At 32.0% G+C, this 17,214-nt stretch overlaps 1 protein-coding gene across 1 annotated transcript; it reads right to left on the bottom strand.

The window, feature by feature from the left end:
• Nucleotides 1-612: 612 nt before the first annotated feature.
• On the bottom strand, nucleotides 613-10,309 carry LOC107872656 (gibberellin 2-beta-dioxygenase 2-like). Its single transcript, XM_016719290.2, has 3 exons — nucleotides 9,858-10,309; nucleotides 5,463-5,844; nucleotides 613-1,229 (listed from the first exon to the last, which is right to left on the bottom strand). The coding sequence occupies exons 1-3, from the start codon at nucleotides 10,214-10,216 to the stop codon at nucleotides 930-932; spliced, it is 1,041 nt and encodes a 346-aa protein (XP_016574776.1). The 5' UTR covers nucleotides 10,217-10,309; the 3' UTR covers nucleotides 613-929.
• Nucleotides 10,310-17,214: the final 6,905 nt, after the last annotated feature.

Genomic DNA, 17,214 nt, shown 5'->3' with positions numbered 1-17,214 from the left:
AGTAGTATAATTTCATGTGTGAAAAATAGTGAGAGTGACACGGATCTCCTTTTTTCAAATAGGGAAAGCAAATCCTAATCATCAGGTAAGACGGGATCATTAGAATACGAAACTGCCTAAAAAAGAAACTGCATCAACAAGAGCAATCACAACTTATTCATCGAGACATCAGTCGCGGTACACTGACTAGAAATCATCTGCGAGAAGGTCTTCTGGCACAGGCATACTACTAATTGATTCTTTGGTAATTCATAATCGAATACAACCTAAGAAGAGTTTTACGCCTACATAACTTACCTCCCACACCAAGGAAGGAAAGTCTCAGATCTATGTAGTTCTCGACCGCTTTTTATACAACACTCATTAGTTTCTATTTCTTTCTATCTTCTTGTCTCAATCTATCTATCTTCTATCTTTTACTTAATTGTTCTTAGGTTTCGCAGTTTGATTTTTATCAAATAAAAAATTCAGAACTCATAAATTTCACATCTTGGCTCGCAACTAATTATATGTGATTGCTCTAATGTATTTGCCTTTTTTTTTGCTACCATAAAATTGTTTTTTTCATCAAAACATGAGTTGGAACTTGGAACTTGGAAATTGAGTTGTTTAAGTTTCCAGAAGAATGTTGCATTAACCTTGAAACTAAAAGGAAAACATTACACACTTTTCTTTAACAGTTTCTCCTAGTAATTAAGCAAAATATAATACACGGTATGGGAGGGTCCAAAATTCCCCTTTGGGGACTAATTATAGAACCCATTCAAGCTTCAATATAGTTGTTTGTAAGAGATTAAACAAGATTATATATTCAATAATTTATTTTGATTTTCTACTCCGCGTTCAGTACCCACATTGTAGCCGGACTAAGTTTGAATTTGCGTTGCATGACTCATTTCTTTTGAGAAGCTCGAACCTGATACCTCTAATTATTCAGTAATTGTTGTTTCATCACTATTTTCTGATTGTAGTGTTGAAAATTGATCAAGACGAGTATCCCCAAGTCTCATGGAATAAGCAATTTTCTTGTACTCAGACCAAGTGAATGACCTATAGAGATGATAAGGTTTGTGTGGTGCTTTTGTTGTTGTTGTAGTGACCAATTCTGAGGGACAACAAATTCTAGCATGGGGTGATGGGGCACCAAAATACACCATTGACATCCTAGTTTTGCATGAATTCACCATGGCCCTATGCCTCACACTCTTAAACCTTCCATTTGTCAGAGCCTGCAAAATAACATTTTACTATAATGACCAAGTTTTCTTTCGAATCGACTTCTCATCTTATGTTATACACAGTAATATTATAACTATAACATCCAATTAAATTCAACAAGTGGGATCATCTAGGGAGAGCGGCAGAGGTAGAGCTAGGGTTATATATAGTTAGGTGATTTATACAAAACTCCTTCATCGAAAAGCTATATTATATATACACGATCAATGTTATAGATTATGTATATATACTTCGGTGGATATTGAATACTCTTGGCTTTTCGTCTATTTACTTCTTCATATTATGAATCCTCTTAGTGAAAATCCCTGATTACGCCACTGGAGGTGGTGTGTATGCATGCAGACTTTACCTCTATCTTTTGAAAATAAAGAGGATATTCCGATAGACCGGCCCCGACTCAATAAAAACATATGAAAACAAGTTTAAAAAGAAAATACAATAATAAAATGTTATATTATATGTTCTTCCTAGTTTGATTTCTTATTTTACTTGTTTTTTTTCATTAATCAAGAAGAGACAAAAAAAAAATTTCATGTTTTTTTTTTTTGATAACCGTGGTGTCCGGGCTAGCTTGAGCGCACCTCGACTAAATCTACGGGATACCGTGCCACCTCCCACCAGCAACAGGTACTAGGTAACTCTGTCCATCAAGGCTAGAACAGACGGGAAAAAAACACCTAGTGTTTGTCTCTAGTGGGAATTGAACCTGAGACCTCATGGTGCTCATTTCAACTTCATTGAACCACTAGGCCACACCCTTGGATGCTATGGATTAGTTTTTTTCAAATTATAATGTAAACATCATTTAATAAGGGTACTATGGTAAACTAGCCATGTTATTAATTTATTTTCTTAATCATTGTGTAGGGAGTATTTCGCTATAGAAACTAAAAGATATCAGGATAAATGACAATATTTACTAGGAGATGCTAGCTCCAAGTGTACAATTCACAATCATATTAGTATTCATCCTTTTCTCTTTGGAATACTTAGAGCATCAATATATTCATTCATGTCCTTTTACCTACAACATTGCAATAATACACTGCTCTAATACTTAGAAACATTGGTTCTGGCATAGTCTCTTTGGTGCCATTATCGATAAAGTTAAAACGATACAAAGAAAATTAATATGACCTCTATACTAAGATAACGTATACAAATCAAGAAATGATCCGGTCCTAGTATGGATTTTAAAAAATAATTTTAATACTATATATATAGTACAATTATTCAACGAAGAAAGATTCAGATGAACCTTATGAGCCCCAACCCCACCTCTAGTAATAGTTGTGCCTAAGAAAGGCCACCTCTGAAACAAATACTCCAAAAATACTGTAGTGGTAGCACATACAAGACCACATCAATAAAGCTACCAGGTGGTTCTTTCAGTTTCCCAAAGCAAACGACAACATAGCTAGGGTCCATTGGTAAAAGAAAGGCTGACCGGTGCACTAAAGCTTCTACTATGTGCAGGGTTCGAGGAAGGGCCCCATCACAAGGGTGTATTGTACGCAGTCTTACCTTGCATTTCTGCCAGAGGCTATTTCCAAGACTTGAACCCGTGACCTTCTGATCATATGACAGCAACTTACCGGTTAATCCAAGACTCTCCTTCTAGGGTCCATTGGTAAGAGGTATATAAAAATGTTACTGAATAAATTGTGCTAGTAATGTTGAATGCATTATATATTTTCTTTAAAAAATGTTTATTTATAAAAATTTACTCCACATTATTAAGCTTTGTACAGGATAAGGATAGTTTTGTCAATAAATGCTTATCTATGTATTTAATAATTCTTATATTGCTAATGTCATCATTTATTTTTGTATAAAATAGTACTAAATTGGATGATAACTAATACAAGTAATAGTTGTATATACGTTGAAAACACTACCAAATGACTTGGAACAATCTACTTTTTAAAATATGTACACAAAGTATATATAATATAACTTTACACAAGATATACATATAATATACACGCTTATATACAAATATTTATAAATAATCAAAATGTATAATATACATACCTCATTCATGTTAGTAAATTAGGTGATTGAAGAGTATATTTACGTTGGCTTCAACAGATAATACCAAAATCGATAACAATCAGGGGCGGATTTAGTGGTATAACTGGGAGTTTTCGGAAACTCAGTAACTTTTGTGCGGATCCCATATTTATATTAATAATTGTAGGAAATATATAAAAATAATAAGTTGGGAACCCATAAACTTCTTGGTTATGGGTTCTAACCCCATCAACCACTATATTAAATTTTTTATTTTTCTTCGTAAGAACCCACAAACTTTAAATTTTAGATACGTCTCTGATAACAATATTATTTTCTCTGATACATCCTACCAAACGAACCCATATAGTATAAAGTTGTGGAGGGTGAGATAGATTCTAATAAGTGGATGAGAAGTCATTGGATAGGGACCGAAGGGACCTTTGAAAAAAATGAAAGTGATGTGTTATTATCAAGTCGAATCTTATATAATAGCCAGTGGTTGAGCATCAGAAACCCCATATAGAACTGAATATTTTCAGTATATCAGTTCAGTTTTGAGTTCTCCAAAGCACATGTAACTTTCACTTGTGTCTATTCAAACTACCATTCTTCAGCTCTTCTGTCCATTTCTTGCTTTTATTTCAGATCATGAGGGGTGGGGTTATGATTACTATGCATGACTACTACTTCTACCTACTAGTAGTAGTATTCTGAGGGGTCGTTTGATACATAGACTAAATTATCTCAGAATTATAATTTTAGAATTATAATACATGGACTAATTTATATCATATGGGAGGCGGTATAAAGTAATTCCATGTTGAACGGGAAAAGATGGAATATCGCAAGACTATGTTTGATATTAGATTTATGCCATGCTTAGTTGATATAAATTAGGGTTAAACTTAATCATGAGATATTCCACCTTATCTTGCGTACCAAATTACCTCCGAGGGATCCTTGGTAGGCAAGATGAGATAAGTAGGATATATTTCATAACTTGAAATATTTTGTGAGACTATTTTATTTCACCTTTCATATGAAGTAGTTGTTTCATTTTTTTAGTAGATAATTTCGGAATTAGCTAATATCTCACATCAAATATTAGATAAAATTAATTAATCTTCAATTTCATTACGAGATTATCATCTTTATATCATGTACCAAACGATTCGTGACGATCCTAATTATAATGAAAGAGTGATAGTAAACAAAATAGAAAGTGATAGGTACTTGAAGAAAGAATGGGCTCAACACCCCTTGAAGAGTTGGGGAGTTAGGACCACATTGTGTTCTAAAGCATGAATACCTCAAATAAGTCAAGAATATTAGTCAAGAATTACTATGACATTGATAGGTTCATTTATTCGAGCTTTTCTAACACACTCTTGATACGAAAAAAAATCTTTCGTTATAAAGAAGATATAAATTCAGCATCCTCTCAATCATATTCTTTAGGATGGTCATAATTTTATAGGGCTATAGTGGCTGACAAAACTGTCCTCTAAATATATGAATTGGCCCTCTATTACATGACTCACTGTACTATTGACCCCCTATTACACGACTCACTTTATTATTGAAATATGTGGCTATCATTTGTTGAAGGTCTATTTCATTATTATAATATATTTTTATTTTTTAAAGAGTAAATATTTGATCTACTATCTAATCAGGGGCGGATCTAGGAGGGGGAGGGTGTTCACCCGAATTTCCTTGATAAAAGAATTATACCATATATTATTTTCTTAAAATTTTAGTGTATATATATATAGATTTTGATTCCTCTAAACATAAGATTAGAGTGTTGACTCAGTGACTTAGGAATTCAAAATTCAGTTTGAGGTTTTAAGTTCAAATTTCAAGCACTAATTAAGATTTTATTTTTTTAAACTCTCTTAGTGAAAATCTTGCCATTGCCATTGCCACTTTTACTTGTTATTTATATTTAAAGATATATTTTCACTTTTACTTGTCACTTTTAGCATATCAAATAATTTCATGTTTTAACCTCAACATTAATTACTTATTTTCAAATCATTTCCAAAGCTTAAAATTATATATCAATTAATATGAATATTATGATAAAATACTCATACTAATCATTAGGTGAAAGGATTGTTAAAGGAATCGATGTACATCGATCCAATCCAATAAAATTTATATAGAGTTCAAGTAATTAGTAAAAAAAGGAAGAAATTTCTAACCTGTAAAGTGTCGCCAACGAAGACAGAGAAAGCAGTATTCGGGTGAGGTGATACAGGGACCCACAATCCTCGTTGAGGTGAGATTTGAAGGCCAGGAGCATCGTTTGATCTTAAGATGGTCAAGATCTGAGGGTCCGTATGCTCTCCAAACCCTACTTTACTTATTGTGGTAGGTGATGTGTCACTATCCTGACCAAGAAGATGTGGGGTCCAGTTGGTAAATGGAGGGTAATGATTGATCCTGAATAGAGAATCAGAATGAAGGTCCATGATTAGGTTACTGTAGACTGAAGTTTGTGGGACCTTTAATCCTTGTGCCATCAATTCCAATATCTTACATGCCAAGTCCCTCACTGATTCTACATATCCATTCACTGCACAACTGATCCAAACAGATTTGTCATGTTAAACTACTATATATATATATATTGAAGTAAAAGTTGTAGATAGTGACTTGTTAGTGGTTGGGCAAAGTCAGAACTCAATAATTTTGACGTAAATTTTATAATTTGAAACACTAGTTCAAAGTTATAAGTCAAGTGAATCTAAAGATCTCTAACGTAGGAAAGAAAAACTCAAATTCCTTACTCCGTCTTTGCCTAACAATTCTAGATTCTAGAAAAAAATAGCTTATATAGGTTATTAAAAGTAGTAGATAGTGATTTATTATTGGTAGGGGCAAAGCTGACAACTTAGTTACAAATTTAGTAGAATTCAATAATTTTAACATAAATTATGTTCAACGCTAGATCAGTACTTTATGTCAAGTATTCACGCATTAAAGACCTCTGTGTATGCTCCTCAATCTAGAAAAGAAAAATTCAAATTCCTTACACGACGTCTACTTAAAAGTTTTAAATTCTCTAAAAAGAAAACTTATTCAGATTTTTGATAAATTATTTATATATAGCTAGAATTCTTATTTGTTAATACCGTTTTAAGCCAATGGTAAATAACCCAATACATGCATTAAGATATTACTAGATATTTATGAATACTTGATTGTGAAACAATAACTAATGATTGAATTCTAAATATCTGAATTTTGAATTCTCCTCTAATTTAAACTTTGGTATATAAAATTATTCCATCTTATACAATAGTAGATGCAGGTGCAAAATATATTGCCATGTACATAAATTGAAGGCAATAGAGTTTGGTGTCTAGCAATATTACCATTTGTGGGAGGTTTCTACTTGCATGCTTACAAAATCCCTACATGCTACTCTTTAAAAGTTACTCCATCTGCTTTAATCTGATTGTCTTACTTTTTTTTAGTCTGTATTAAAAATATTTTGTTCTGACAAATCTTTAATATTAACTTTCTACATGATATGTTTAACACAACATGAGATTAAAATGCATTGTGTACATTTTTACATATCTTTAGTTTAAGACACGATTTAAAAGCAGTACTTTCTAAATTATATGTCAAATTAAAATCAGTCAAATAAATTGAAACGGAGAATGTTTGTTAATCAGATCAATGATTTGATTGGACTTTAATTATTTGTAGATAGATGTATATTGACTTGTCAATCATCTTTAATAATTTATAAAATGTTGTTTTCATGAGTACATTTTTTTACTGTGTAAATAGGGTATCAACTATATCATAGGCACATCATATCAAAATCATGAACTAGATTTTGCAGTTATGGTTCTGTACTCCTATCCTAATAGTAAACACAAATTGCCTATTGTGCCCCAACTCCCATATGCTAGGAGCCCCCATCTCACTAAATTACATTTTGCATTTATCTCTTGTTCTCTATGGTTATTTTGACACATATTAAGGGGTTGTTTGATACAAAAATAAGATAAGTAGAGATACTTCATGAGTTGTGATGTTCGTTGGGACTATTTTATACCATTCTCCACATGGGATAGTAATCCCACCATTTCAGTATAAATGGTGGGATAAAATAGTCCTGAGATTAGTTAATACCTCATACCAAACATGAAATAAAGTTAATCCTAAACTTTATTCCGTGATTATTATTTTTCTTATCCAATGTATCAAACGATCCCTAAGAGTTTGTTGAAGTTTATATCTAAAATACGTCATAGATATTTTTGTTACTATAAAAGCATTATGTTGAACCTATGCCTCGATCCGTCACTTGAATCCTTGTCATAGACAGGATTTTGATGTTACTCAACAACAATCGAATTTATGAGTTATAATCTTGATTATAAAATCACTTAATCTAAGTTTATCAAGCAAACATCATATTTGATCATGATCAGAAGTTCAACTCCATTATTTATTATAATTTGAGTGAATTTATACATATAAATTTATACTATAATAAAGGCATTGAGTTCATCAAATAAATGTAACATCCCGAAGCTACATTCAACCTTGATCACCCTGGCCTCGCCATAAGCAAGATATTGGTATTACCCAACAAAATTATTTCTTTATGTTAATATCACTTGTTTAAAGTGATATTAGAAACTAATTATTTTTACATTTAAATCACTTTAGAACAAGTCTTATTAGAAACTAATTCTTGAAGCAGCTCTCTTTGCCCACTTGAATTTCTATTTTCCCTTTGTCACGTGGTTTTAAATTTGAATTTGCTCCAAGTAGGAAAAATAAATTCCACCAGTGATATTTTATATTGACGATGTCTTCTCCACTCCTATCTCCTATAGTGTTTATCTTGCTTAATTATATACCAATAATTTTAGAATAATAGTTTCTATTTACGTACCAATTAAAAAAAATTAACATAAAACTCACTTATTTTCTTAGAAAACATCTTCCTCAGCACCCAACACACCCTAGACTGATATTTTCAAGGGTGGAAACCCTTAGGTCAGGGGTTCATCCGAACCTCCTTCGGCGGAAAATTATACTATTTATACATTATTAAAATTATTTTTTACGTATGTTTTGTAGATGTTAAACCCGCTTCAGTTAGTTTATATATTTACTTGAACCCTTAATGAAAATCCTGACTCCGCCACTGAATATATTCCCCTAACATATAGGAGTATACAGATATTTAGAACAATATCATTGGGAATCCAGCTAGATTTAAGAGAGATGGAAGACAGGATATGCATGATGTTTTTGAAATTGAAGTGGATGTGCACCTAGTAGGATTCCCTTAAAAAGATCAAACATAGGGAGTCATGTTCAAAGTTCTTACAGCTGGAACAACTATACAATTCCCAAACAGAAACTTACTAGGTCCATACCCCTTAACCCAACAAACTGACATATGTACCTAGTGTAGCATTCGTATCGAATTCTTCAAAAATGCATTATTTTTAAAGAATTCAATACACACTTGTAGATATTTCTGAAGAGTACGAGCGACATAAATATGTACTACTACCTCCGATATAATTTGTTTGTTTGTTTTTGACTTGATATGGAGTTTAAGAAAGTAATAAGGTTTTTGAATGTTGTGGTCTTACCAGAGATGGACCCACATAGAGACCGGTACACGTGCATCCGGTATTTTTTTTTTTTAAATTCTATATATATGTATGGATGCCCTAATAAAGGGGTAACATATTAAATTGTGCACTCTTAAGACCATCTTACGATATGTATATTATATCAAAATCAGGAAGTTTTTCACTATGAATTAGAAGAAGAATATAAAGAATTTCCTATGACTACTCTTTTATTTATGTAGATTATATCCAAGTAAATCCCAAACTACAAGAAAAGTGATTTTGCAAACCTATTAGAACAATTAGGTTTCCAAAATCTACTACAAGAATAATAAGTTTGTCAAACCTACTACTTATAAGAACATTTGACATTGTATAAATCTTTACATGTAAACTTGAAAAATACTAAATCATAATAAATAAAGTGCAAATAAGGCTTATATTATAACTTAGTTCTCAAATTTACCAATACAATACAATAGAAGTCTTATATACATGATCCACCTAAACCCATAATATTACTTGCATAATAGCTTTGGTAAACACACATCTGTCTCCAACTCATATACATGAGATTTTATTACTCCAATCGTTTCCTCTTTATATGATGTTATTTGATTGCGCACGAAATATTAAAAAGAAAAAAAATTCAGAACATGTAAAACTTACTCTCAAAGAACATGCTATTAAAGGTAAAATGAAAAGTTCAAAATTAAAGAGTTTTCAATACCAAAACGCGTTATTCATTTTAGAAATTTTAAGATGACAAAAAAGTCTCATATTTTGAGCTTAAGTTACATACATCGTCAGAGTCATTAACTTTTTGTTTTTTAACCATCAGGTCAATTATACATGTTGTAGCAAGTAACATAGTTAGTATGTATCCTTTTAGATATAGTATGAAATTTCTTATACTGACAGTGTATATAACTTAAACTCAAAATATAACAGGAGTAATAAATAAGGCAAGTATGAAGATACCTGAACATTAATGGATCACTTGAAATATTTTTTGATGTTTGAGAGATAGACAAAGGATTAGCATGAAGTAACAAATATTCAACTTCACCATTATCTCCATTGAACCCTATGTTTTTGCAACCATAGCCATAAGGATTTGCTGGACCAGCACACTGTTTTTGTGAAAAAGGTTTGGAAAAAAAACTATAACTTTCATCTTCCATTCTTTTAATAACATTTGTGTCCACGCCATGGTTAATAACTTTGAAAAAACCAAATTCTTCAGAGGCTTTCACTATGTGTTTTGATGTTTGTGATTTCTCTAATGAAAGGTCAATGGTTGGAAGTTTAATATTTTCTTGTATTTTTTCAGAGACCATATTGTTCGAAGTTGAAGAATTATAATTATAACAAGATGAAAGAGATGGGACAAAAGGAGAATTATGAAGAGAGTGTAGCAATGATGAGGTATAAATCATCATATATTAATACATAGATGTCATATAATATGGTCCTGAATATATATAAGAAGAGAAGAGGGGAATCTATGAGAAGGGAAAATGAGAGGCAATTATATGGGACAAGGGTTGTACGTTGACTTAACGCCAGTGGCGGACTCAGGATTTAGAAGTTGTGGGTGTACAAAAGGTTCGAACACACATATTAACGTCTAAAACTCTAAGGTTCTGCTGGAAACTAAAGCAACTATCTTCTTGGCTTACCCGGCGCTTTTTTAAATCTTTTACTAAATTTTATATAGTTTCTTTTTAATTATACGTAATCTGCGTTGAACTTAACGGGTGTAGGAGCACTAAAAGTTTGACGGTAAGTCCGCCTCTGCTTGACCCGTTATTTAGTCCATCTCGACTCAGCTCATTTTAATTCAAGTAATATTTGGACGAATTCATGATTTACTTATTTATTAAAAAAGGTAATTTATAAGAATGACCTTGGAGGCAGGTGTTTGAACTTTTGACGTCATTTTTGATATGAGTAAAACTTCAAGTTTAACGAGTTTCGACTTTAATCTTGAAAATTTGTCTTTAAGACAAGCCACGATCAAAAATTAATACTACTCATTTTCCATGTCATTGAGTACAATTTCCTATTTAGATTATCAATTCAGTATATTTTAACGCATTTAAATTCAACTCACTCCATTAATAAATTCCTGCAACATTAAAAGAACGTTGACTTCTAACTTACCAACTTGATTGACTTTTTGTTCTCAAAAAGAAAAAAGAATTTGCGTTGGCTTTTTGGTTAGTGATCTTTTATATATAATTTTTTCTTTTTATATTTTTAGATATTCAATATTCAAAATTTATTAATCCAACTTATTTTTATTCATTGAGTAGGTCCATAAAGGATGGAGGGTCCAACAATCACATCATATTCCTTCGTGGCAAGTAATCTTCTTTGTACATGTGATGTTTTTATTCGACATTAAATAATTTGTAATTTTTTTATTAAAAAATCAGATTAAGTTATACTACATATTGTTAGTATAATAATTTTATATATTATAATACTTCCCTCGTTCCAAATTATTCGTCCCAAATTTTCTAATTTCATTTCTCATTTTACTTATCTTTTTTCATTAATCAAGACAAGACACATTTTTTTTCAATGTTTTATCCTTTGAATTAATTACTTTTTCTTCAAATTAAATTTTAAACATCATTTAATAAGGGTACTATGATAAACTAAACATGTTATTAATTATTTTTCTTAATCAATGTATCATCTTAACTTGGGACGGATAATTTGAGATGGAGGAAGTAACTTTTAAGTCTTTTACATATGTAGGTCTTTGCAGTTTTACGAGGCAGACATTTATTATGATAAATAATTTTAAAACTGATTTTAAATATTTTTTAGAATTCGTAATTTTTTTAAACTCTTCTCATATGATATGTTTAAGATCACAATTTTAAGATTATTTTAGTATAATATATATTTGTTTAATTTAAGTTATAAGGTCTAAAGTTCAATTTTATTTTACTTAAATTTCTTATTCAGTCAAACTAAGATATAGAATACAAACATGGAGTATGTATAAGTTTGTTCTTCAATTTAAGAGGATCACAAATTCACAACCAGAATAAATATACTTGGATGAGTTAACAAAATAGGGTCACGAAGAAAGTTCAGATACGCCGCCCCCCGCCCCCCACCCTGGCCCCCCTCTCCGGCTCTCCCAGAACGCTACCTGGCTCCACTCTGGTCAGGACAATTGTCAAATGGTGTATGCAACCTTTTTTGATCAACTCGATTGACTCAATCAGAAAAATAGCAGTACATTCAAACTTTTTATTGAACATCATTTTCTTGAATATTTTTAAGTATTATAAAAATAAGGTAAAATGACGTTCTGGATCCCTGTACTATATCGGTTTTGTAAGTTGGACACTTCTACTTATATGTTTGTCATCTGAATCCTTGAACCCATTAAAAAGCAATATTTTGCCCTCTTTAACCGTTGACCTCGCCTATGTGGCATTGAAATGGTGACTAGGACAAGGAGAGTGTAGTCACTCGCCTGTGGGTGCAAGTGGTGTCACACCCCTTTTTCGCCCGAAGTGTAGGAGTCGAAGGGTTTTTCCAATTAAAGTGACGGTTTTGAATAGGGATTATTTATTTACAGAGTCGTCACTTGAAATTGAGTTATGGTGTTCCAAGTCACCTTTTTGAATCCCTAGTAAAAAAAATGACGCTTTTATTTGGTCTGCAAAAATAGAAGACCGGGTAAGGATTCTATTGACCGAAGGGAAGGTGTTAGGCACCCCTCGAGTCCCGTGGTTCTAGCACGGTCGCTTTTATTGACTTATCTTGATTTAAACTATTTTGTATAACTCATGTTGGGGCCTAAGTTCGCTCATTTTTTTTATACCGAAAATAGCTATTTATGTATCTTATGTTAATTAAATTAGTAAAAATTAATTTTAAAAAAATATTTGCCAAGGTACATTTATTGCATCTTTGAATTTTTTAAATGTCTCAGAAAGATGTGTATGCCGCATTCTTATTGAGACGAATATTTAAAATGTGTCAAAAATTTGCTTAACGTTAAAACATTGATTTACTTTATTTGTAAAAAATTCGTAGCAATTTATCCTTTTCAAAATGCTATTTAATCTTAACAGTAAACTAAAATAATAATTATTTAAGATAATTATTTGACGATGGAGATTATATATCCTCTGATTGATCTCACTCAAAATGCTTGAATTAGATCTTCTAATTGATGATTAAGTCATTTTGATTTGCAAAGCGATTGCTCCAATTTCATCTATATTGCGATTTGACTTATTCTCAAACTGTTTGAAATCTTTTGCTTATATTCTCAAATACTTCCTCTTTATCGTATTCAACCACTTTATTCATTATTTCATAATTAGATTGGGTTTTAAAATCTGATTGATAATTCTTCATGCATGTCATATCATTAGAATCGACATAGAAAGAACTGTGTAATAGAAAATATATAAGTAAATATTAGACACAAAATAAAATAAAGGGAAATTATGTTTCATTAAAAAAAACAAAGATAGACAAAGTTTTAATCTAAAATACTAAGGTAAAAATCTGAATGACAACCCTAGGACGATTCAAATTGTAGAAAGACAAACAAACAAACTACCAAGACTCCTTCATAGTAGGGAGATGAGTGACCTCTCAATTGTTAAGCTTGACATCTTAACCACTGGTTTGCTAATCAGCATGACTAGAACTTCCACCACTGTCCAACACATTTTCTTCAATAAATAAATTCTGGATCCCCATGCTTAACTCATTATTTCCCACGTATTGTGCATTATCGTGTGTTGATGAAGGATTACGTGTGACGCTCCTAGTGTCAATGTTTTGCACTACAATCAATTTTTCTTGAATCATCCTTTCTATTTCTCTTTTCAAAGTACGACAATCCTCAATACTGTGACCCTGAATATCAGAATGATATGCACATCGTACATGAGGATCAAAATTTCTTGAATGTGTATCAAGAGTACACTCAAGGAGAGGAGTGATTATGTCCAACTTTCTCAATCTCTGAAATAAACTGGCATACGACTCCTCAATTGGTGTAAAATTATTCTTTGACTTTCTCCTATTTGTAAACTCCGGCCTCGATTGAAACTTGGACTTAGAATTTCTTTGATAAATATGTGGGGGTCCAGGATGATGTTAAGTAACCGGTGCATGCCATTGCAGATAAGAAAATGGATGAGCATTCAATTGTGCATTGTTTAAAGGATATTGAGGAAGTGGAACGGAATATCTTGGATTTTTCAAAGAGTATCCTTGTTGCATGTAAGCATATGAATTTGATGTGCAAACTCGGGATTGAGGCTGAAAATATTGTTAAGTTGGATCTCTTGAGCTCTGCTTTTCCCCTGTAACGACAATAGGTACATTTTCCTTTTTATTCCCTTTTGTCCCTCTCAATTGATGGCAATATCATCTCAAGTGTTTTACAGAATCCTCGTACCCATTATGCTTCTTAAATTTCGATATCTTAAGGCTTGGAGAAAGGTTAATACTTGAAGACATGTCCCCGTCTTTATATGCAACATCTTCATAATTTGCAATTTCCTGAAAATTTTTCGTAGCTTTTTCTATACTCTTTATTTTCCTAGCCATTTTCTCTTGCTTTTTTGTCATGTCAGACTTCTTAGTAAGAAATTTTGGTGGTCCAACTAACATAGATGTGGGCTCAGGAGTATAATAGTGATCATCAAAAGTGTTGAACATCGACTTACTAGCAGATTGGGGAGGCACAATCGCTGAATCAAAAGCTAAGATAGAAACCTCAGTAGAGGGTGGAGCAACAGAAGCAGAGACTATAAGTGGAGCTATCGATGTGCTAGATTTATACTGAAGATCTAGAGAATGAGTGATTGAAACATTGAGATTCCTTTGGCTTGGAATAGATTCTGGGGCATGTTGTGGCGCATAACTAACAACAGTAAACTGACCTTGCAATTTTGGTGAAAAACTCAAGGTATTTGTAGGGTCAATAGTGGAAAGTGACGGAGGAGGCATCCCACTGGCCCAAGCTCGATACATTTCCAACAATTGTTGCCTCAAACTCACAATCTATTGTTTTAACCTCTCATTTTCCTGACTCTTTGTCTAATCCATGATTTCACTTTCTATATTATTGCTGGACATGACTCTTTTTCCTGAATTTGGTGTAATATGAGGGACCAGCCAAAATACCACAAACCAACCACCTTAAATTAACTGTGTAAGAAATAACAAAGGCGTCAGAATGCAATATTTTTTCAAAAAATCTTTTTCTTTTATCTTCTTTTTTAGAAAGATCACCGAACCCCAAAAGGGTTGCCTACGTATCTCACTAAGATGAGAATCAGGTGTTCGTAGTTCTCACAAATTGGAGATACGAAGAAATATACCTTTTTTTTTTTTCTTTTTTTGAATAATGAGAAATTTATTTACTTATTAAATAATATATATTTTTTATTTTTGAAAATATTTTTTTTTAGTTTAAAAGAAAAGACAATCATTTTTTAAAAGATCACCAAACCCACTAAGGACTGCCTACGTATCTCAATAAAATGAGAATCAGGTATGCATAGTTCTTGAAAATTATGTCGTACAAATATCAGCCTCAAGACCCCTAGAGGTTCAGGGCGGTTAAGGTTTATATAAAAAAAATTTTTGTAAAAACTTAGCCTCATGATCCCTAAAGATTTCGGGCTATTGAAATATATATTTTTATTTTTTGTAAAAACTTAGCCTCATGATCCCTAAAGATTCAGGGCTATTAAGATATATATAAAAATTGGACCAGAGAATTAAAAAAATAATTATGAAAGTAATCATATTTTCAAAATATTACCCAATAAATTTATGAATAATTTTTCAAAAGATAGGGTCATATCCCGAGAAGGACTTCCTATGTATCCCACTAAGATGTGAGAATCAGACCCTTGTAATTCATGAAAACCTTAAAAGTATATTATTCTATGTTTAAAATTTTCCTTTGAAAAATAATTCAATAATTTTGAGGATAATATAATCTTTTGCATTTTAAAGTTGCCTAAAAGCCGGTCAACAATAAAATAAGCCTTCCAAATAAATGTCAAAGAGCACGTAGGATGCACATGTTGGTCTTTATAAAGTAGGTCACCTGTCCTAGACAGACTCGGCTCCTGTGCCGAGTCCCGCTAAGTCAAATGCATATGATGCAAATAAAGCGGCACCTAATAGGGATAACCAGATTCTGAGTTTTCAGTTCTTCTAAGTTTAAACCTAATAGGGATAGCTGTCTAGACTGGCTTACCCGAGTGAACACTCGAGCCGAGGAGGGATAACTTGGTCGGTAGCAGGGCAACACCGCTTTCGTTGCCGATCCAAACCCCGCCTAAAATGTGTGACTATATCCTTCACTAGGTGCCTTCACACTCCGGCTATCTCAAAAAGAAGGTGGGATGCATATGCTGCATTCCCTCTATCCTATTTCAGAGACTCAGAGGGGGTACGAGAGAGAAGAAAATATATAATATAGTTCAAATAAAATCAAAGCGGTAAATGAGCAGCAAGTAGCACATAAGACCAACAAACACAATATAAAATAATTAAAGCAAGTATAAGTCGATATAAAAAGCTCGAATTCTTATTAGTTCCCCAGCAGAGTCGCCAGAGATGTCACACCTCTTTTTCGCCCGAAGTGTAGGAGTCGAAGGATTTTTTCAATTAAAGTGATAGTTTTGAATAGGGATTATTTATTTACAGAGTCGTCACTTGAAATTGAGTTATGGTATTCCAAGTCACCTTTTTGAATCTCTAGTCAAAAGAAAATGACTCTTTTATTTGGTTTGCGAAAACAGAAGACTGGGTAAGGAATTCTGTTGATCAAAGGAAAGGTGTTAGGCACCCCTCGAGTCCCGTGGTTCTAGCACGGTCGCTTTTATTGACTTATCTTGATTTAAACTATTTTGTATAACTCATGTTGGGGCCTACGTTCGCTCATTTTTTTTATACCGAAAATAGCTATTTATGTATCTTATGTTAAATAAATTAGTAAAAATTAATTTTGAAAAAATATTTGCCAAGGTGCATTGATTGCACCTTGAATTTTTTAAATGTCTCAGAAAGATGTGTATGCCGCATTCTTATTGAGACGAATATTTAAAATGTGTCAAAAATTTGCTTAACGTTAAAACATTGATTTACTTTATTTGTAAAAAATTCGTAGCAATTTATCCTTTTCAAAATGCTATTTAATCTTAACAGTAAACTAAAATAATAATTATTTAAGATAATTAATTAATTTAATAAATAATTATTATGTTTTGTTAATGACAGTAAAAATAATGAATTGAAATAAAATAACAAATTTAAGATAGTC

Source organism: Capsicum annuum, chromosome 5 (genome assembly GCF_002878395.1).
Source record: "Capsicum annuum cultivar UCD-10X-F1 chromosome 5, UCD10Xv1.1, whole genome shotgun sequence".
In the NCBI taxonomy this organism is placed as follows: Eukaryota; Viridiplantae; Streptophyta; class Magnoliopsida; order Solanales; family Solanaceae; genus Capsicum; species Capsicum annuum.
The sequence above is the reverse complement of the archived record's forward strand: the minus strand, read 5'-3'. Positions and strand labels throughout refer to the sequence as shown.